This window comes from Oncorhynchus clarkii, chromosome 17 (genome assembly GCF_045791955.1).
Source record: "Oncorhynchus clarkii lewisi isolate Uvic-CL-2024 chromosome 17, UVic_Ocla_1.0, whole genome shotgun sequence".
Classification (NCBI taxonomy): Eukaryota; Metazoa; Chordata; class Actinopteri; order Salmoniformes; family Salmonidae; genus Oncorhynchus; species Oncorhynchus clarkii.
The window spans coordinates 64,603,557-64,626,057 of NC_092163.1; the positions used below are offsets into that span (position 1 = coordinate 64,603,557).

At 45.1% G+C, this 22,501-nt stretch overlaps 1 protein-coding gene across 1 annotated transcript; it reads left to right on the forward strand.

Moving 5' to 3' along the window:
- Positions 1-9,510: 9,510 nt before the first annotated feature.
- On the forward strand, positions 9,511-22,062 carry LOC139371271 (coiled-coil domain containing 120b). The gene is made up of 9 exons (XM_071111552.1): positions 9,511-9,559; positions 10,632-10,750; positions 13,256-13,360; positions 13,455-13,575; positions 16,215-16,274; positions 17,924-18,074; positions 20,346-20,447; positions 20,818-21,834; positions 21,954-22,062. Exons 1-9 carry the CDS (start codon positions 9,511-9,513, stop codon positions 22,048-22,050), a joined length of 1,821 nt encoding a protein of 606 aa, XP_070967653.1. The 3' UTR covers positions 22,051-22,062.
- Positions 22,063-22,501: the final 439 nt, after the last annotated feature.

Below are 22,501 nucleotides of genomic sequence, written 5' to 3' on the forward strand. Positions count from 1 at the left end.
TTTTTTACCTCCCCAATTTCGTGGTATCCAATTGGTAGGTATAGTTTTGTCTCATCGCTGCAACTCCCGTACGTACTCAGTAGAGGCGAAGGTAGAGAGCAGCGCGTCCTCCGAAACACAACCCAACCCAACCAAGCCGCACTGCTTCTTGGTACAATGCCCATTTAACCCGGAAGTCAGCAAGTGTCGGAGGAAATACTGTACACCTGGCGAACGTGTCAGCGTGCACTGTGCCCGGTGGGACAACGACATCCCTGCCAGCCAAAACCTCCCCAAACCCGGATGACGCTGGGCCAATTGTGCACCGCCCCATGGGTGTCCCAGTCGCGGCCGGCTGCCACAGAGCCTGGACTCGAACCCAGATTCTTTAGTGGCACAGCTAGCACTGCGATGCAGTGCCTTAGACCACTGCGATGCAGTGCCTTAGACCACTGCGCCACTCGGGAGGCCGTGCAATTTGAGTTTCAGCCATTTGAGTGACAGCTAGTAAGATGCACACACAGGAGAGCACGAGAGAGCGCAACAACTTGTTACACGTCTCTGCACATTTGTGATGTGGTAAACAATTTTCGGGGACCACTTTTGGCTCGTGGATGCTACTTTCAGAACTACTGTCTAAAAAGTATACAAAAGTACCAGAGAGTACCATGTCATTGAGAAAACAGAAAGGTGTCATTGTATTTTTTCGCAAACATCCTTTCTGAATTTAAAAGTATTTGTATTATTATGGATCCCCATTAGCTGCTGCCAGGCCTCTCTCATATTTTTAAGTGGGAGAACTTGCACAATTGGTGGCTGACTAAATACTTTTTTGCCCCACTGTACCACCCACCAATGCGACCTGTATGCTCTCGTCGGCTGGCCCTCGCTTCATACTCGTCGCCAAACCCACTGGCTTCAGGTCATCTATATGTCTTTGCTAGGTAAAGCTCCGCTTATCTCAACTCACTGGTCACCATTACAACACCCACCCGTAGCACGCGCTCCAGCAGGTATATCTCACTGGTCATCCCCAAAGCCAACACCTACTTTGGCCGCTTTTCCTTCCAGTTCTCTGCTGCCAATGACTAGAACGAAATGCAAAAATTGCTGAAGTTTGAGACTTATATCTCTCTCACTAACTTTAAACATCAGCTATCTGAGCAGGTAACCGATCACTGCAGCTGTACACAGCCCATCTGTAAATAGCCTATCCAATCTACCTACTCATCCCCATATTGTTTTTATTTATTTTTTGCTCTTTTGCACACCAGTATTTCTACTTGCACATCATCATCTGCACATCTATCACTCCAGTGTTATTTTGCTAAATTGTAATTACTTCGCTACTATGGCCTTTGTTGCCTTACCACCTCACACCATTTGCAAACACTGTATATAGACTTTTTCTATTGTGTTATTGACTGTACATTTGTTTCTTCCATGTGTAACTCTGTGTTGTTGTTTTTGTTGCACTACTTTGCTTTATCTTGACCAGGTCGCAGTTGTAAATGAGAACTTGTTCTCAACTGGCCTACCTGGTTAAATAAAGGTGAAATAAAACAAATAAAAAAAGCCAAATATTTTCTCCTGAGGGAGAATAGGTTTTGTCGTGCCCTCTTCACGGCTGTCTTGGTGTGCTTGGACCATGTTAGTTTGTTGGGATATGAATGCCAAGGAACTTGGCGTCCACATCAACCTGCTCCACTACAGCCCTGTCGATGCAAATGGGGGCGTGCTCGGTCCTCCTTTTCCTGTAGTCCACAATAATTTCCTTTGTCTTGATCACGTTGAGGGAGAGGTTGTTGTCCTTGCACCACACGGTCAGGTCTCTGACCTCCTCCCTATAGGCTGTCTCATCGTTGTCGGTGATCAGTCCTACCACTTTTGTGTCATCAGCAAATTGAATGATAGTGTTGGAGTCGTGTTTGGCCGTGCAGTCATGAGTGAACAGGGAGTACAGAAGGGGGCTGAGCACGCACCCCTGAGGGGCCCCCTTTTTGAGGATCAGCGTGGCTGATGTGTTGTTACCTACCCTTAACAACCTGGGGCGGCCTGTCAGCAAGTCCAGGATCCAGTCCAGGGAGGTGTTTAGTCCCAGGGTCCTTAGCTTAGTGATGATCTTTGAGGGCACTATGGTGTTGAACGCTGAACTGCAGTCAACGAATTGCATTCACACATAGATGTTCCTTTTGTCCAGGTGTGAAAGGGCAGTGTGGAGTGCAATAGAGAGTGCATCATCTGTGGATCTGTTGGTGCCATATTTAAATTAGAATCGGTCTAGGGTTTCTGGGATAATGGTGTTAATGTGAGCAATGACCAGCCTTTCAAAGCATTTCATGGCTACAGACGTGAGTGCTATGGGTTGGTACTCATTTAGGCAGGTTACCTTAGTCGCTGTGCCCAAGAACACTATGGTGGTCTGCTTGAAACATGTTGGTATTACAGACTCAGACAGGGAGAGGTTGAAAAAAATCAGTGAAGACACTTACAAGTTGGTCAGCGCATACTCGGAGTACACGTCCGGGTAATTCGTCTGGCCCTGCAGCCTTGTGAATGTTGACCTGTTTGAAGGTCACATTGGCTGCGGAGAGCGTGATCACATGGTTGTCCGGAACAGCTGATACTCTCATGCATGTTTCAGTGTTACTTGCCTCGAAGCGAGCATATAAGTCATTTAGCTCATCTGGTAGGCTCGTGTCACTGGGCAGTTCTCGGCTTTGCTTCCCTTTGTTGTCTGTAATAGTTTGGAAGCCCTTCCACATTCAATGAGCGTTGGAGCCGGTGTAGTACGATTTGATATTAGTCCTGTATTGACGCATTGCCTGTTTGATGGTTCGTCGGAGGGCATAGCGGGATTTCTTATAAGCTTCCCGGTTAGAGTCCCGCTCCTTGAAAGCGGCAGCTCTACCCTTTAGCTCAGTGTGAATGTTGCCTGTAATCCATGGCTTCTGGTTGGGGTATGTACGTACAGTCATTGTTCGGACAATGTCCTCAATGCACTTATTGATAAAGCCAATGACTGATGTGGTGTACTCCTCAATGCCATTGGAAGAATCCCGGAACATATTCCAGTCTGTGCTAGCAAAGCAGTCCTGTAGTTTAGCATCTGCTTCATCTTATCACTTTTTTCATAGACCAAGTCACTGGTGCTTCCTGCTTTAATTTTTGCTTGTAAGCAGGAATCAGGAGGATATAATTATGGTCAGATTTGCCAAATGGAGGGCGAGGGAGAGCTTTGTACGCGTCTCTGTGTGTGGAGTAAAGGTTGTCTAGAATTTATTTTCCTGTGGTTGCATATTTAACATGCTGATAGAAATGAGGTAAAACTGATTTAAGTTTCCCTGCATTAAAGTCCCCGGCCACTAGGAGCGGTGCCTCTGGATGAGCGTTTTCTTGTTTGCTTATGGCGGTATACAGCTCATTGAGCACGGTTTTAGTGCCAGCATCGGTCTGTGGTGGACAGCTACGAAAAATACAGATGAAAACTCTCTAGGTAGATGGTGTGGTCTACAGCTTATCATGAGAAACTCTACATCTGGTGAGCAAAACCTTGAGTCTTCCTTAGATATCGTGCACCAGCTGTTGTTCACATATATGCATAGGCCCCCGCCCCGTGTCTGACGAGAGGCTGCTGTTCTGTCCTGCCGATGGAATGTATAACCCACCAGCTGTATGTTCTTAATGTTGTCGTTCAGTCACGACTTGGTGAAACATCATATATTACAGTTTGTCCCATGTGCTTTCAGCTTGTCCCATTTATTTTCCAGCGATTGAACATTAGCTAGCAGGACGGAAGGCAAGGGCAGATTAGCCACTCGTCACCTGATCCTTGCAAGGCACCCTGATCTTTTTCCATGAAATCTCTGTTTCCTTCTCCAGTGAATCACGGGGATCTGGGCCTAGTCGGGTGTCTGTAGTAGTATATCCCTCCCGTCCGACTCATTGAAGAACTCTTCGTCCAGCTTGAGGTGAGCAATTGCAGTTCTGATGTCCAGAAACTCTTTTTGGTCATAAGAGACAGTAGCAGCAACATTATGTACAAAACAAGTTACGAACGAGTTACGAAAAATAGCATGGTTGGTTGGAGTCGATAAGACGGCAGCCCTCCCCTCCGGCGCCATCGTTGTATCAATCATGACTGAATACATTTTGTTTTTTGGTAATCAGATTACATGTAATCAGTTACTCCTCAACCCTTCCTATAGCCTTATCATATTGTTAAAACTCCTAGGTGTCCATTTCATCTAGTTAATCCCTGTAGTTTCTATGATCTGTCTCTCATCAAATTTGGTCTTACTGAGTGTGGATTTTCCTCTAAAACTCCCTTCTTTCCCGTAGGATTCAATCAGGAATGCGATTTTAGTGCTAAGTTACTGTACCTGTGAACAAATGTGTGTTCTCAGAACACATCTGCCATCCTGATGTGTCAGTAGTTACCTCTGACTCACACCATAGGAGTTGTTTTACCAGACACCCCCGGTCCTCACCCCTCTCATGCCATGTTTCCCTTGATTACTTATGAACTTAACTTGATTATTTATAAACATTCTAAACTGATTGTGGAATGTTAAGAACTAGCTACTTACACTGCTTGCTGTGCTTGGTGTATTGATTGGTTTGTGTTAAGGAAAACAATCCTAGATGCCGTGCCTACCTTATGGCTCCAGGCATCAACTCGCCACTTCCCTCCAAGAGGACACCCAGCTGTCCCTGTTGGTAAACCCAGCTGTCCCTGTTGGTAAACCCAGCTGTTCCTGCTGGTAAAAACCCAACTGTTCCTGTCTGTCTCTCCATGTTTCCTCTCAATCTCTGTCTTGCTCCTTATCCCCATGTTTTTTTAGACTGTTGAATGGCACATTGTTAAGAATTTAGGTCAATTTTTGGTAAACCACCTCCCTTTGGTCAATAACAATGTCCTCTTCAGTGCAGATTAAGTTATATGAATAAGAATGGAGTGGATTCATGGGCTGGGTCAGACTGTCAGTGTCAATACACAGTGAATCTTTACTGTGACAGTTGTTTGTTTAAGAGGCTCCTCTGTGTCTCTCAATAGGAGGTCACACAGGGGGAACTTCACACTAGTAAACAGCAAACAGGACTGCCTCAATTCCATGACTGGAGCCCATGTGAAATGTGTGAGGTAAACTATATATACAAAAGTGTGTGGACACCTCTTCAAATAGTGGATTAAGCTATTTAAACCACACCCATTGCTGAGAGGTGTATACAATCGAGCACACAGCCATGTAGTCTCCATAGACAAACATTGGCAGAATAATGGCCTTACTGAAGAGCTCAGTAACTTTCAACTTAGCACTGTCATAGGACGCCACCTTTCCAACAAGTCAGTTAGTCAAATGTCTGCCCTGCTAGAGCTGCCCCGGTCAACTGTAAGCGCTATTATTGTGAAGTAAAAACGTTTAGGAGCAACAACGGCTGAGCTGCAAGGTGGTAGGCTGACTGCTGAAGCGCGTAGTGCGTAAAAATAGTTTGTCCTCGGATACAACACTCACTACCAAGTTCCAAACTGCATCTGGAAGCAACGTCTGCACAATAACTGTTTGTTGGGAGCTTCATGAAATGGGTTTCAATGGCCCAGAAAGTGCACACAAGCCTAAGATCACCATGCGCAATGCCAAGCATCGACTGGAGTGGTGTAAAGCTCGCCGCCATTGGACTCTGGAGCAGTGGAAACACGTTCTCTGGAGTGACTCTATATGAATGCCCATGATTTTGCAATGAGATGTTTGACGAGGACACTTTTGATCATGTAGTGTATCTCTGTTAACCCCCCTACAACATATTTTCCAAAATGATTCATCAGGACCAACTTGTGAGCCACGTTCCTGGGTTTCTGACAAAAAATATTGTTTTTGTTTATTTGGTGAGTTACAAGAAAATCCCAAAGGCTCGCCTCACAACACAAACAAGTTTTGGAGCCACTGTGTGGAGAATGCTGTCATAATATAAAATGTTGGGTCCCTGCTGTCTTCAGTGAATGTGTACAACTGTGTATAAACACAGTATGATTTGTCTTACTTTCAGGGCAAGGTCATTGCTGTTACTTTTGGTTCATTCTTTTTTTTGTATTACAATTGAGACAATTTGACAATTGAGACATTAAACACACACGTGGTTTAGGTTTTTCTCCATCTTTTCTTCTCCATACATTATTTATGCTGTTTTGCTCTCAAAATATGAACGCAACATGTTTCATGTCCCATGTTTCACGAGCTGAAATAAAAGATCCCCGAAAATTTCCATATGCACAAAAAGCTTATTTCTCCCAAATGTTGTGCACAAATTAGTTCACATCCCTGTTAGTGAGCATTTCTCCTTTGCCAAGATAATCCATCCATCTGACAGGTGTGGTATATCAAGAATCTGATTAGACAGCATGATCTTTACACAGGTGCACCTTGGACAATAAAAGGCCCCTCTAAAATGTGCAGTTTTGTCACACAATACAATGCCACAGATGTCTCCAAGTTTTGAGGGAGCGTGCAATTGGCATGCTGACTGCAGGAATGTCAACCAGAGCTGTTGCCAGATAATTGAATGCTATTTTCTCTACCTTAAGCTGCCTCCCATGTCGTCTTAGAGAATTTGGCAGTACGTCCAACCGGACTCACAACCGCAGACCACCATGCCAGCCCAGGACCTCCACATCTGGTTTCTTCACCTGCTGGATCGTCTGAGAACAACCACCCGGACAGATGCTGAAAGTGTGGGCTTGCACAACCGAAGAATTTTTGCACAAACGGTCAGAAACCGTCTCAGGGAAGCTCATCTTCGTGCTCTTTGTCCTCAACAGGGTCTTGACCTGACTGCAGTTTGGTGTCATAACCAACTTCAGTGGGCGAATGCTCTCCTTCGATGGCCACTGACATGCTGGAGAAGTGTGCTCTTCACAGATTAATCCCGGATTCAACTGAAGCGGGCAAATGGCCGACAGCGTGTGTGGCGTTGTGTGGGCGATCAGTTTGTTGATGTCAACGTTGTGAATAGAGTGCCCCATGGTGGGGTTATGGTATGGGCAGGCATAAGCTACGGAAAATGAACACAATTGCGTTTTATCAATGGGAATTTGAATGCACAGAGATACCGTGACGAGATCCTGAGGCCCATTGTCGTGCCTTTCATCCGCCCTCATCACCTCATGTTTCATCTTGATAATGCACAGCCCCATGTCGCAGGGATCTGTACACAATTCCTGGAAGCTGAGAATATCCCAGTTCCTCCATGGCCTGCATACACACCAAAAATGTCTCCCATTGAGCATGTTTGGGATGCTCTGGATCGACATGTACGACAGCGTGTTCCAGTTCCCCCCCAGTATCCAGCAACTTTGTAAAGCCTTTGAAGAGGAGTGGAACAACATTCCACAGGCAACAATCATCAGTGATCAACTCTATGCGAAGGAGATGTGTTGCACTGCATGAGGCAAATGGTGGTCACAACAGATACTGACTGGTTTTCTGATGGTATCTGTGAGGTATCTGTGACCAACAGATGCATATCTGTATTCCCAATCATAATGTCGTGTCTTTGGCTATGCCGGATTAAGTGATATGACATGCTATTCTATAAAATAATTTCTACGTAATTAATATTACCTGATTGAGCTAATCATGTAAATGTAATTAACTAGAGAGTCGGGGCACCACAAAATAATATTTATAGAGCTGTTATCTCCCGAATAAACTCTTAAAGACCTAGTAATATTTTACATCAATAGCAGTCAATATTAATCATCATCTTAATTCAGCCTCATCTGAAAGTTATAAATTATTGGTTATCTGCACGAACCCTGGCTAACAAGTTGAATCAGCAATAAAAAATTGGGTTTAATTATTTATTTACTAAATACCTAACTAATAACACAGAATTACACATACACATAATTAAATCATAACTTGATTACAAATTACGTCATAAAGGAAAACATCCCTAGCGGGCGGAACAGATATGACAGCTTGTTACACAAAAGAAAATGGGCTGGGTTTGAGTGAAAGAGCGGGAAGACTGAGGAACAAAGGGCGAAGTTGTGCTATCGTAAATACAGTATGTTATGCATTCTAAATTTCCGCCCATTTGGATTATCTGAACCATTCTGACATCGGACCGTCGTCCTTGTAATATTTGTGTTGTGGAGAAATGACGAGGCAGGAGACGGGAGTACAGTTAGTTTTCGTTTAGTCAAAACCCCTCGTGCTCCACAGTTCGCGGCATTCCAGTGCGCATGTGCATTTCCTATTAGGTGTAGTAACGTAACACTTCCGTAATGCATTACTGCTTAGTAACAGCACAGTAACTAATATAAACAGATGTAGATCCCAGATACTACAGTCCTCACATCCTCGGAACAGGAGGTTACATTGTCTTCAAGGCTTTATATAGGAAGGGAGAGGAGGGCGTGTTTGAAAAGTTTTATAGCCCATGTCCCTTCACAGGAACGGGCCACTGATTGAGCAGAACCTTATGAAAACCCAAATCTCACATTTTAGAAGCTAAAATCACATTTCATCCCATCACAAATAATTTCATATTCAAACATTTAAATTGAACAACAATTGCATGTGAATCCAATAACTCTGATGTGTAGACTTTCCACTGTAGAGTTTGTCATCTTATCATTGATGAGAATGTCTCAGATGACAACCGAACTGACATCATATTCATTAAGTACCACCGCATATGTTCAATTGATCGGATTACCAGAATTATAGTTCATTTCCCCCCACCTTCTGATGTTCCCAGATTCTCTATGTTAATCAAGGGTTTTGCAAATGTAACATCAGTAGGGTAGAGAGAGGAAAAAGGGGGGAAGAGGTATTTATGACTGTCATAAACCTACCCCCAGGCCAACGTCATGACAATGTGAAATCCATAGATTAAAGCCTAATGAATTTATTTCAAGTAAAATCTTTTGATGAGTGTTAAATTTATATTTTTGTTTAGTATAGATAGTCTGTCAGACAGGCAGATCGGCTCCTCCTCGTCCCTACGACAGCAGCACAGCCGTGCTTAAGAAAACCTTTGAAAGAACCTGTTAACGTGAAGCCATACAAATTCCAAAAAGCATGCTTTTTCAATCATGTACATACAATGGACATAGACAGGCTAGGTCTGATAGTCTGTCACGTTCTGTGTTAACTGTAGGCCTATTTGTGTTTAGTCACATTACTGAAAATGTAAATGCTCTGTCTCTTTCTGTTACAGGATTTAACATTAGACACTTGAAGAGAGACATAGTGGCTCCCCTCACTGGTGGTGGCTGGGATCACTTTACTTTTGGGGACCAGTGGAAGACGCACATTTCTTACTGGCTTAACAAAAATAGATGGCTAACCAGACACCTGGAGAACATATGCTTGAAGTTGCAAGGTATTTGAATATTTAAGCCAACCTGTTCTCTATGCAAAATTATTTGTCCCATTTCTATTAGGTAACCACAGTGCACTCTCTCAGTAGGTGAGGTTTTGATTGGCTGAGGTTTGAGAAACAAGGCCTCACGAATCAGACCACATGGAGGTCAAAAGGTGTCTCATCACATCCATGGGTGTGGGGTCTCCAGGTGAGTTTTACACCTTCACAAAGAGATGTTGGTATTTAGTAATCTCGCGTGGACAGACGCATGTAAGATAGGATGGTATCGTGGTGTCTGTCAACAGACTGGGATGTGACGACTAACAAGGAACTTTGTTCCGTTGTACAGATTTCTTTGTCACTGATAATTTGGACAATTTCCGATTTTGCAGGTATTTGCATCTTTCGAATTTCGGAAGGGCATGGGACATTTGGCCCATAGACTTGCACAAAACTTACAGAGAATGTGGGGTGGAGCAACCGCCTTGCTTCGGCTCTTTGTTGTAGTATGTTTTCTAACTATCAGACATGCTTTTGAGTTATGTACCCAGTAGGTCCCTCAGGTCCTCTGGCAATGGCCTTTTAACTATCCCAAAGCCTAGGACCAAGATGCATGGAGATGCAGTCTTTAGTAACTATGCCACCAGCCTCTGGAAAAGCCTGCCAAAGAACCTGAGGGGGGCCGAAACTGTGGACATATTTAAAAGAGATATTAAAACACACTTTTCTAGCTTTGCTTGTCCTTGGGGTGCTTTTTTAGTATTTCAGTTTTTGTAATTGTTGTTTTTTCTATCCTCTAAACATAATTATGTTTTTATTTTCATTGTTTTGTTTCTGGGGGGGGGGGGGGCTAGTTATTTAAAATAAAATGTTTTACCTTTATTTAACTAGGCAAGTCAGTTAAGAACAAATTATTATTTTATATGACGGCCTAGGAACAGTGGGTTAACTGCCTTGTTCAGGGACAAATTTTTACCTTGTCAGCTCGGGGATTCGATCTTGCTACCAGTCCAACGCTCTAACCTCTAGGCTACCTGCCGGGGGGGTGGGGGGGGGGATTAAGTGCATTGTGTTACATTTATGTCTGAAATCAGCTATATAAATGAAGCTTGATTGTTAACACATCTGCCCCCAGAACTTAATTGAGCATATGGCACAAGTATGCAATATTTTAGTTCTGGGTTTCTGATATTAGGTACTTAGTAACACCATTGCGGTTACATAGTAATTGTATAATTGTTGTCTTAACTGAACATGTTGACATGTTTGTTGGTGTGTAGATCAGGACAGCAAGCTGCAAGCTGAGCGCATCTCCGCACTACAGGAGAGAAAGCAAATCCTGGAGGACATCCTCAGCAGCCGAATGAGAGAGCTGAGACAAGTGTGTCTGCTGGAGGCGGTCAGTTCCTCTCTCCTACCTTTTAACTATTGTAGTTCCTCTCTCCCCTACCTTTTAAACATTTTCGGGCTCAAGTCAGTTCCTCTCCCCTACCTTTTTAAAATATTTTTTATTTTACCCCTTTTTCTCCCCAATATCGTGGTATCCAATTGTTTAGTAGCTACTATCTTGTCTCATCGCTACAACTCCCGTACGGGCTCAGGAGAGGCGAAGGTTGAAAGTCATGCGTCCTCCGATACACAACCTATCCTAGCCGCACTGCTTCTTAACACAGCGCCATCCAACCCGGAAGCCAGCCGCACCAATGTGTTGGAGGAAACATTGTGCACCTGGCAACCTTGGCTAGCACGCACTGCGCCCGGCCCGCCACAGGAGTCGCTGGTGCACGATGAGACAAGGATTTCCCTACTGGCCAAACCCTCCCTAACACGGACGACACTATGCCAATTGTGCGTCGCCCCACAGACCTCCCGGTCGCTGCCGGTTTTGACAGAGCCTGGGCGCGAACCCAGAGTCTCTGGGGGCACAGCTGGCGCTGTACTGCCTTAACCACTGCGCCACCCGGGAGGCCCTCTCCCCTACCTTTTAACCATTTGCGGGCTCAGGTCAGTTCCTCTCCCCTGCCTTTTAACCATTTTTGGGCTCAGGTCGGTTCCTCTCCCCTACCTTTTAACCATTCGCGGGCTCAGGTCAGTTCCTCTCCCCTACCTTTTAACCATTTTCGGGCTCAGGTCAGTTCCTCTCCCCTACCTTTAAACCATTCGCGGGCTCAGGTCAGTTCCTCTCTCCTACCTTTTAACTATTGTAGGGCTCAAAGCACGTTAGAGGGAATGGCTCCATACACCCAAGCCATGCTATCGAGACGTGTGCTTTATCAGATTAATGGAAAGCAAGAACCAACGTCAGGTTTGTTTTCTGTTTCTGACTCAATACAGATAAGCTCTCAACCCCTGTAAACCTCAACCACCTGAAATAATAAATCAGGCTTAATGAGTTTGTCTGCACAGATGAATGAACCATTTTTGGCAACTTTTTGATTTTTTATATAATTTCAAAAAGCAAAGTTTAAAGAGCAACTGCCCTTAAAAAGCAACTTCTTGTTTAGAAAACAGCCTAAGTGGCATTGAAATGAGTCAGAAACATTTATTCTACTGTCAAAATTGGCAAAGTGTAAATAGGATAATTTTGGTCAGTCATTCTCGTCAAAAACAGAGTTTTGTGAGACTTGTGGTCGTAATTGCATCACAATGCTGGCAGCACACAAGTAATCAGCGTTTCGGAGTGCAGCTGTTCATGACCCAATTGTAATGCTGTGGTAAATTTGGGTTACCTTTGGAAATCCCTATAGGGCTAGTTAGGGACCATCTGCAAATTACACAATGTACATGGAACAATATGTTAAAATTCCAATGGTTCCAAATTTCAATTACTTAAAAATCTCAAACCAATGATAAATTGTAGAAATGGATACAAATATTGAAAGCATTTAATGAGAACTAAAAGGTGAGCAACAAAATAATTGTCTCATTTACAATGTGTAATTTATTGACAGCTCCTAACTAGCCCCGGAGGCTATCCAAAGTCAAACCAACTTTGCCAGTTGTACACAAGCCGGCTAAAGCTAATTGCCGAAATAAATTGTCTAACTCTTCCCACCTGCGAACACACACGAGACACCCACATCAAAACACACACCTAGGCTCCCTAGTGGCGCAGCAGTCTAAGGCACTGCATCTCAGTGCAAGAGGCATCACTGTGGTTCGAATCCAGGCAGCATCACATCCCGCCATGATTGGGAGTCCTATATGGCGGCGCACAATTGGACCAGGTTTGGCCGGGTTAGGCCCTCATTTTAAATAAGAATTTGTTCTTAACTGACTTGCCTAGTTTAAATAAATGTTAAATAAAAAAACTAAACCAACTCATGTTCTAATTCAGTCATGGCCGTGAGCCTTTCTTAATAAACCAAATCTAAAACGAGGTAAAATCAGGAAGTGCAGTCACTCTTTAAAGTTTCCCCCTTACAGAGCAGTGTCAGTCAAGAATATGAAGCGAAAGCATATGAATGTTAGACTGATTTCTCCAGAGACAGAGACCAAAATACTTTACCAGGCACCAAATCCAGCTTTTCACTCACAGCTGTTTCACACATTTCCCCTGATTTTTGGTTTAGAATTCAACACAGATGTGTCTCAGCTTCTCTCCAGACCAAGATTATTCATGCATGGAAATGCTCTCTATATACTGTTTAGTGCATTAGATGTGGTGGTTTGATGCACTACCATTCAAATGATACTATTCTTGACCAATGTTCATATGATCACAGTAGCATTAGTTCTAGCTAATTTTAATTTACACTGTTATTCTCCAGCCTGTGTATGATACAAATGTTTATTATGTTTGTTCCTATTGCTGTTTGATATATTTAATAACAGACAGTATGAAATTTGACTTGGCATTGGCCGTATGAAAATAGTGGTAAAAAAAGTATGAAAATATCTGCAGGAGCTGACCGGGATGGTCCCACATGCTTTTCCCCTGGAGACAGGAGAGAGAGCTCCTGTTGTACAGCGCAGGGCTGGACTGGCACATTACAACACCAAGGGAGAGGTCAGAGAACATTCAGAGACTATGACACTGGTCACAGAGGACCTATATGTCTGTTAATACAACACATCACTGACTAAGTTATTGCTTTGTGCAGGATGAGTCAGGTCAGCGAAGGCAGATGAAAACACTCTTCAGTGGGGCTCTGTACAGACACTCAGAGTCAGACAGGAATGTCCCCAACAGCAGGAGGACCGTCCACCGGGGATGTCACACAGGTAAGGTAGTGCTGCATACAGCAAGAGTTCCAAGATGTATTAACAGCTACACATAAAGATATTGCACAATGTTACAGTACCATGATATCCACAGAGAAAAGTCTGAACAACCTCTCACCACACATAGGATTGAACTTTTATATGAGGCAGTTTCCTCTCCTTTCCGATGCTGTGATGGCCTGTGTATTTGGTCTCAAATCAAATCAAAGTTTATTTGTCAAGTGCGCCGAATACAACAGGTACCTTACAGTGAAATGCTTACTTACAGGCTCTAACCTATGGTGCCGGGGAAAAAAGGTGTATGTGTGTAGGTAAAGAAATAAAACAACAGTAAAAAGACATTTGACAAAAGAGTAGAAAGCTATATACAGTCACCTGTTAGTCAGGCTTATTGGGGTAGTATGTACATGTAGGTATCGTTAAAGTGACTGTGCATATATGATGAACAAAGAGTAGCAGAAGCATAAAAAGACGGGTTGGCAGGTGGTGGGACAATGCAGATAGCCCGGTTAGCCAATGTGCGGGAGCACTGGTTGGTCGGGCCATTTAGGAAGTATGTACATGAATGTAAAGTTAAAGTGACTATGCATATAAGATAAACAGAGAGTAGCAGCAGCGTAAAAGAGGGGTTAGGAGGGGGGGGCACAGAATGCAAATAGTCCGGGTAACCATTTGGTTAGCTGTTCAGGAGTCTTATGGCTTGGGGGAAAAAACTGTTGAGAAGCCTTTTTGTCCTAGACTTGGCACTACGGTACCGCTCGCCATGCAGTAGTAGAGAGAACAGGACGGCCACTTGGGTGGCTGGGGTCTTTGACAATTTTTAGGGCCTTCCTCTGACACCGCCTGGTGTAGAGGTCCTGGATGACAGGCAGCTTTGCCCCAGTGATGTACTGGGCCGTACGCACTACCCTCTGAAGTGCCTTGCGGTCGGAGGCCGAGCAATTGCCGTACCAGGCAGTGATGCAACCGGTCAGGATGCTTTCGATGTTGCAGCCGTAGAAACTTTTGAGGATCTCAGGACCCATGCCAAATCTTTTTAGTTTCCTGAGGGGGAATAGGCTTTGTCGTGCCCTCTTCACGACTGTCTTGGTGTGTTTGGACCAATCTAGTTTGTTGTTGATGTGGACACCAAGGAATTTGAAGCTCTCAACCTGCTCCACTACAGCCCCGTCGATGAGAATGGGGACGTGCTCGGTGCTCCTTTTTCTGTAGTCCACAATCATCTCCTTAGTCTTGGTTACGTTGAGGGATAGGTTGTTATTCTGGCACCACCCGGCCAGGTCTCTGACCACCTCCCTATAGGCTGTCTCGTCGTTGTCGGTGATCAGGCCTACCACTGTTGTGTCGTCAGCAAACTTAATGATGGTGTTGGAGTTGTGCCTGGCCATGCAGTCGTGGGTGAACAGGGAGTACAGGAGAGGACTGAGCACGCCCCCCTGGGGAGCTCCAGTGTTGAGGATCAGCGTGGCAGATGTGTTGCTACCTACCCTCACCACCTGGGGGCGGCCTGTCAGGAAGTCCAGGATCCAGTTGCAGAGGGAGGTGTTTAGTCCCAGGATCCTTAGCTTGGTGATGAGCTTTGAGGGTACTATGGTGTTGAATGCTGAGCTGTAGTCAATGAACAGCATTCTCACATAGTTGTTCCTTTTGTCCAGGTGGGAAAGGGCAGTGTGGAGTGCAATAGAGATTGCATCATCTGTGGATCTGTTAAATTTGAGTGGGTCTAGGGTTTCTGGGATAATGGTGTTGATGCGAGCCATTACCAGAATTTCAAAGCACTTCATGGCTACAGATGTGAGTGCTATGGGTCTGTAGTCATTTAGGCAGGTTGCCTGAGTGTTCTTGAGCACAGGGACTATGGTGGTCTGCTTGAAGCATGTTGGTATTACAGACTCAATCAGGGACATGCTGAAAATGTCAGTGAAGACACCTGCCAGTTGGTCAGCACATGCCCGGAGCACACGTCCTGGTAATCGGTCTGGCCCCGCAGCCTTGTGTATGTTGACCTGTTTAAAGGTCTTACTCACGTTGGCTACGGAGAGAGTGATCACACAGTCGTCCGGAACAGCTGATGCTCGCATGCATGCCTCAGTGTTGCTTGCCTCGAAGCGAGCATAGAAATGATTTAGCTCGTCTGATAGGCTCGTGTCACTGGGAAGCTCGCGGCTGTGCTACCCTTTGTAGTCTGTAATAGTTTGCAAGCCCTGCCCCATCCGACGAGCATCAGAGCCGGTGTAGTATGATTCAATCTTAGCTCTGTATTGACGTTTTGCCTGTTTGATGGTTCGTCGCAGGGCATAGCGGGATTTCTTGTAAGCTTCCGGGTTAGAGTCCCGCACCTTGAAAGCGGCAGCTCTACCCTTTAGCTCAGTGTGAATGTTGCCTGTAATCCATGGCTTCTGGTTGGGGTATGAACGTACGGTCACTGTGGGGACGACGTCCTCAATGCACTTATTGATAAAGCCAGTGACTGATGTGGTGTATTCCTCAATGTCTTCACTTCCTGCCTGTGTTGTACTGTGTAAAACAACACATTTCACTGTACCTATCCAGTATATGTGACAATAAAACATCTTTATTTATGTATTTCTGAGGTTGTTGTTGCCTGTGATGACAGGTTGTGTTTGTTTATCTTCCAGAGGACACAGTGATGTCGGAGAGTACTAGCTCCATGTCAGATTCAACGTGCCATGACAATGGTGAGTCGGCCAGAGCTGCAAATGCAATAATAACAACTGAATCTATTAAAGCTGGTCTGTAAAATCATTGAACAGTTATCTTTGTTTGTTCCACAAATACAGTTGAAGTTTACATACACTTAGATTAGAGTAATTAAAACTCGATTTTCAACCACTCCACAAATTTATTGTTAACAAACTATAGTTTTGGCAAGTCGGTTAGGACATCTACTTTGGACATTTATTTCCAAACGCCTGAAGGTACCGCGTTTATCTGTACAAACAATAGTACGCAAGTATAAACACCATGTAGACCATGCAGCCGTCATACCGATCAGGAAGGAGATGCGTTCTGTCTCCTAGAGATGAACGTACTTTGGTGCGAAAAGTGCAAATCAATCCCAAAACAACAGCAACGGACCTTGTGAAGATGCTGGAGGAAACAGTTACAAAAGTATCTATTTCCACAGTAAAACAAGTCCTATATCGACATAACCTGAAAGGCCGCTTAGCAAGGAAGAAGCCACTGCTCCAAAACTGCCATAAAAAATCCAGACTATTGTTTGCAGCTGCACATGGGGACAAAGAACATACTTTTTGGAGAAATTTCCTCTGGTCTGATGAAACAAAAATATAACTGTTTAGCCATAATGACCATTGTTATGTTTGGAGGGAAAAGGGGGATGCTTGCAAGTCGAAGAACACCATCCCCACCGTGAAGCAGCTTTGCTCCTCCTCACAAAATAGATGGCATCACGAGGGAGGAAAATTATGTGGATATATTGAAGCATCTCAAGACATCAGTTAAAGCTTGGTCGCAAATGGGTCTTCCAAATGGACAATGACCCCAAGAATACTTCCAAATTTGTAGCAAAAGGGCTTAAGGACAACAAAGTCAAGGTATTGGAGTGGCCATCACAAGCCCTAACCTCAGTCCCATGGAAAATATGTGGGCAGAACTGAAAAGCATGTGCGAGCAAGGAGACCTACAAACCTGACTCGGTTACACCAGCTCTGTAAGAAGGAATGGGCCAAAATTCACCCAACTTATTGTGGGAAGCTTGTGGAAGGCTACCAGAAAAAGTTTGACCAAAGTCAAACAATTTAAAGGCAATGCTACCAAATACTAATTGAGTGTATGTAAACTTCTGACCCACTGGGAATGTGAAGAAATAAATAAAAGCTGAAATAAATCATTCTCTCTACTATTATTCTGACATTTCACATTCTTAAAATAAAGTGGTGATCCTAACTGACCTAAAACAGGGAATTTTTACTCTGATTAAATGTCAGGAATTGTGAAAAACTGAGTTTAAATGTATTTGGCTGTGTTGTATGTAAACTTCCGACTTCAGGTGTATATCAGTTGTGCAAAATATTCTCAAAATGTCTAGGCGGAGTTAGTATCATTACATTATTCTGTGATGCCACAGAAGAGAGATTGTATTATTTGGTGCTCTTCACATTCACAGTTTATAAATCAGTTACTGGATGACAGATCGTGAAAATGAGAGCGGCGAAGAATCACATTTCTCATCGTCAAATTCTGAGTTACACGGCTGCTGCCTGATAATGTTCATGAAAGAGAATGACCTGTTTACTGTAATTGTGTGTCAATTGTGAGTTAGTGACTCTAGTTAAGACCAAACCCCATATTCTCCCTCCCTCAGAGGAGTCCTCTCCCAGTGTTGCAGAAGACCACCGCTCCATGTCCCAGCCCCGTCTGGGCAGCCCAGACCACCAGGTCTGTAGGAAACTGTCCCCAGTGGAGATATACTATGAAATGAGAACACGCCGTAACTCTGTGACCAGCTCTATCAGGTAATGTCACTGTGTGTGTGTGTGTGTGTGTGTGTGTGTGTGTGTGTACAGTCGTGGCCAAAAGTTGAGAATGACACAAATATACATTTTCACAAAGTCTGCTGCCTCAGTTTGTATGATGGCAATTTGCATATACTCCAGAATGTTATGACGAGTGATCAGATAAATTGCAAGTCCCTCTTTGCCATGCAAATGAACTGAATCCCCCAAAAACATTTCCACTGCATTTCAGCCCTGCCACAAAAGGACCAGCTGACATCATGTCAGTGATTCTCTCGTTAACACAGGTGTGAGTGTTGACGAGGACAAGGCTGGAGATCACTCTGTCATGCTGATTGAGTTCGAATAACAGACTGGAAGCTTCAAAAGGAGAGTGGTGCTTGGAATCATTGTTCTTCCTCTGTCAACCATGGTTACCTGCTTTGCACAAAAAGGGCTTCACAGGCAAGGATATTGCTGCCAGTAAGATTGCACCTAAATCAACCATTTATGTGAAGGCTTCAGGGCGCCCAAGAAAGTCCAGCAAGCACCAGGACCGTCTCCTAAAGTTGATTCAGCTGCGGGATCGGGGCACCACCAGTACAGAGCTTGTTCAGGAATGGCAGCAGGCAGCTGTGAGTGCATCTGCACGCACAGTGAGGCGAAGACTTGGAGGATGGCCTGGTGTCAAGAAGGGCAGCAAATAAGCCACTTCACTCCAGGAAAAACATCAGGGACAGACTGATATTCTGCAAAAGGTACAGGGATTGAAAGTCATTTTCTCTGATGAATACCCTTTCTGATTGTTTGGGGTATCCGGAAAAAGCTTGTCCGGAGAAGACAAGGTGAGCGCTACCATCAGTCCTGTGTCATGCCAACAGTAAAGCATTCTGAGACCATTCATGTGTGGGGTTGCTTCTCAGCCAAGAGTGTGGGCTCACTCACAATTTTGTCTAAGAACACAGCCATGAATAAAGAATGGTACCAACACATCCCCGAGAGCAACTTCTCCCAACCATCCAGGAACAGTTTGGTGACGAACAATGCCTTTTCCAGCATGATGGAGCACCTTGCCATAAGGCAAAAGTGATAACTAAGTGGCTCGGGGAACAAAACATAGATATTTTGGATCCATGGCCAGGAAACTCCCCAGACCCTAATCCCATTGAGAACTTGTGCTCAATCCTCAAGAGGCGGGTGGACAAACAAAAACCCACTAATTCTGACAAACTCCAAGCATTGATTATGCAAGAATGGGCTGCCATCAGTCAGGATGTGGCCCAGAAGTTAATTGACAGCATACCAGGGCGGATTGCAGAGGTCTTGAAAAAGCTGGGTCAACACTGCAAATATTGACTATTTGCATCAACTTCATGTAATTGTCAATAAAAGCCTTTGACACTTATGAAATTGTCACGATCATTATAAGGAGTGGACCAAGGTGCAGCGTGGTATGTTTCCATCCTTTTATTTTGAAGAGAACTTAAACCACAAAACAATAAAGTGAATAAACTAAACGTGACGCTACATACAGTGCAGAAAGCAACTACACACAAACATAGTCAAGATCCCACAAATCACAATGGGGAAATGGCTACCTAAATATGATCCCCAATCAGAGACAACGATAAACAGCTGCCTCTGATTGGGAACCATAATCAGGCCAACATAGGTATATAATTCCCCTAGATAACCCACCCTTAATTACACCCCGACCTAACCAACATAGAGAATAAACAGTTCTCTATGGTCAGAGCGTGACAGAAATGCTTGTAATTATCCTTCAGTATTCCATAGTAACATCTTACAAAAATATCTAAAGACAATGAGGCAGCAGACTTTGTGAAAATTTATATTTGTCTCATTCTCAAAACTTTTGGCCAAGACTTGTCACAGGCCGGCTCATAGCCTGTGGCAAAAATGAGGGGACGCAAACAGGTATAGGCCAATTTAAAAAATGTTGATGTTAATGAGGTGTGGAAGTATCATAATGTAAGGTGTATGTAAAGTGCATGGATGCGTGAATCTGTGTGTGTGAATGACTGCGTGAAAACTATGCAAAACTACAAAAGAACAAACAAAACAGGTTCATACCTGGAGGAGCGGAGAGAGAGAAGTGATTAGTGACAGTTTAAATACTTAGAGCCCAGGTGACTCCAATCACTAATGACCCTCCTCTGCCTGCAGGAGAAACCGCCCCTGCACTGCAGAGGAGGAGCCGTGACACTGTATATATGTGTAAAGCACTCCTTCTTTTTGTGTCTAATGCTATGTTTTGATGTTTTTCCCTAGCCCTAGTCATTCTCTACCAAGGAGTGCATCTAATGTTGAAGGCAGAAGTGTTCCTGCTACCCCCCTCCTCGCCCGAACCGCCCCAATCAGTGTTCATGTCAGGTAATATTCCTCCTCTGGTCCAGTGCTTTTGCTTAATGCAGCACATCCACTGCTACTCACCCACTATGATGACAGAGAGGCTGACCGACTGACCAATGAGTGCAGCAGGTAATTAGGCTACAGAACATGCCAGTGATGGCTCTCAAGATGCCAGTCAAGGCTCCCAAGATGATTTTATTTTGCGAGAAGTCAGGTGCTTAGTGTCATATTGACTTATTTCATGCTCTTTTTTTAAACTTATTTTTGTATTCATAGCTTTGATATGACAAATTCAATCATTTGAAAATGTAAAGATAGGTTATTGTCATAATGTAAACACACTATCACAATAAGCCCATCAAATGCTCATTGCTCTCTATCGCTCTTTCAGATCAGATGACTCTTGTGGGATTTCACTAAAGCAGTGGTCTGGCAGCCTGGATGTACCACATATGGAGCCCCTGGCCCAGGAAGGCTCCTCCTCGGAGCGCAGAGGCTGCCCTTACAGCTCCCGTGCCCGGCGGAGCAACAGTTCTGAGGCCCTGCTTGACCGCTCCAGTCTCCCTGAGGACCCAGCCCCCAGGAATGGGATGCCCCCCAGAGGAGGGCCTTACAAAAGTTCTGAGGCCCTCACTGACGGCAAGCTGAGGCACATCCACCTGGGCAGTCCTGAGAGACAGGAGCAGGCCAACCTGCGGCTGTCCATGGGTGGGAGAGTAGAAGCAGCAGAAGGAGGGGGTTACAACGAGCTCCTAATGGATTACATCTGGGGAAAGCAACAGAGGATGCAAGTGCAACACCAGCTGTACCAATCAACAGGTAGAATCTGGCAGGACATTTCCTCTCCTCGATTGTCCACTGCTGCAGTGCCTCCTCACGCCAATGGCTTCTCCCACTCCCAGGTGCATCTTCCCAGCGCTACTCCTTCCTACAGTCCCAGAGTGATCCATAGCTCCCAGGCAGAGCCTCGCAGAGTCAAAGTCACCCGGACCAAGTCCTGTGGACCCTTCATCCCCCTGCAGCAGGACGCCATCCTGCTCTCTGCCTATGAGTCTCCCCACCCTGCCCCAAGCTCCACTACCTCCTCCATTCCCAACCTGCACCCCTTCCAGACTGAGCTGTCCGGCCCATCATTCAATCGCAGGCCTCCCCAGTTCTCTCTCCCCACCCCTGAGGACTCGACGAGGAGTCTGCATAAAGCCTTGGCGCTGGAGGGTCTCAGAGACTGGTATCTGAGGAACGCCCTCGGCTACCCTACCACTACATCGAAGGGGCATGATGCAGGGGTCTCCCGTCTCTCATACCCCCACCCTTTTGTGCACCAGGCTCAGTCTATACAAGGTGATCCACTGCATAGGTCCCAGATGTCTCAGTCAGCCAGCTTCCATGGCCACCCACTGCATGGAAGGTGAGTATTTCTCTACTTAGGAATGATTGTTGGTAACATTCACACAGGTGCACATTAGAGTACTTTTGATCATGTTTGTTTGCTGAGTACTGTAAGGATTTGTGCCCTCTCTATGGCAGGTCAATGGAGTTCTCACTCTATCAAGAGCCCATTCATCCTCAGATGCAAGACATGACAACAAAGGAGCCCAGTGCTGACCCTGGCACTTTGGTCTGATGTAGCTGAATATATATTCAAACACACACGTAGACAGACAGGCAGACAGGCAGACAGGCAGACAGGCAGACAGGCAGGCAGACAGGCAGACAGGCAGACAGGCAGACAGACAGACAGACAGACAGACAGACAGGCAGACAGACAGACAGACAGACAGACAGACAGGCAGGCAGGCAGGCAGGCAGGCAGGCAGGCAGGCAGGCAGTAAAAGGAGCTGATATAAGGTGACCTCACAAGCTAAGGCAGGCAGGCAGGCGGGCGGGCGGGCGGGCGGGCGGGCGGGCGGGCGGGCGGGCGGGCGGGAGGGAGGGAGGGAGGGAGGGAGGGAGGGAGGGAGGGAGGGAGGGCAGGCAGGCAGGCAGTAAAAGGAGCTGATATAAGGTGACCTCACAAGCTAAAAAAAAAAACATTACAACCACAGCAGAAAAAGACTGTAAAGCCGATCTGAATG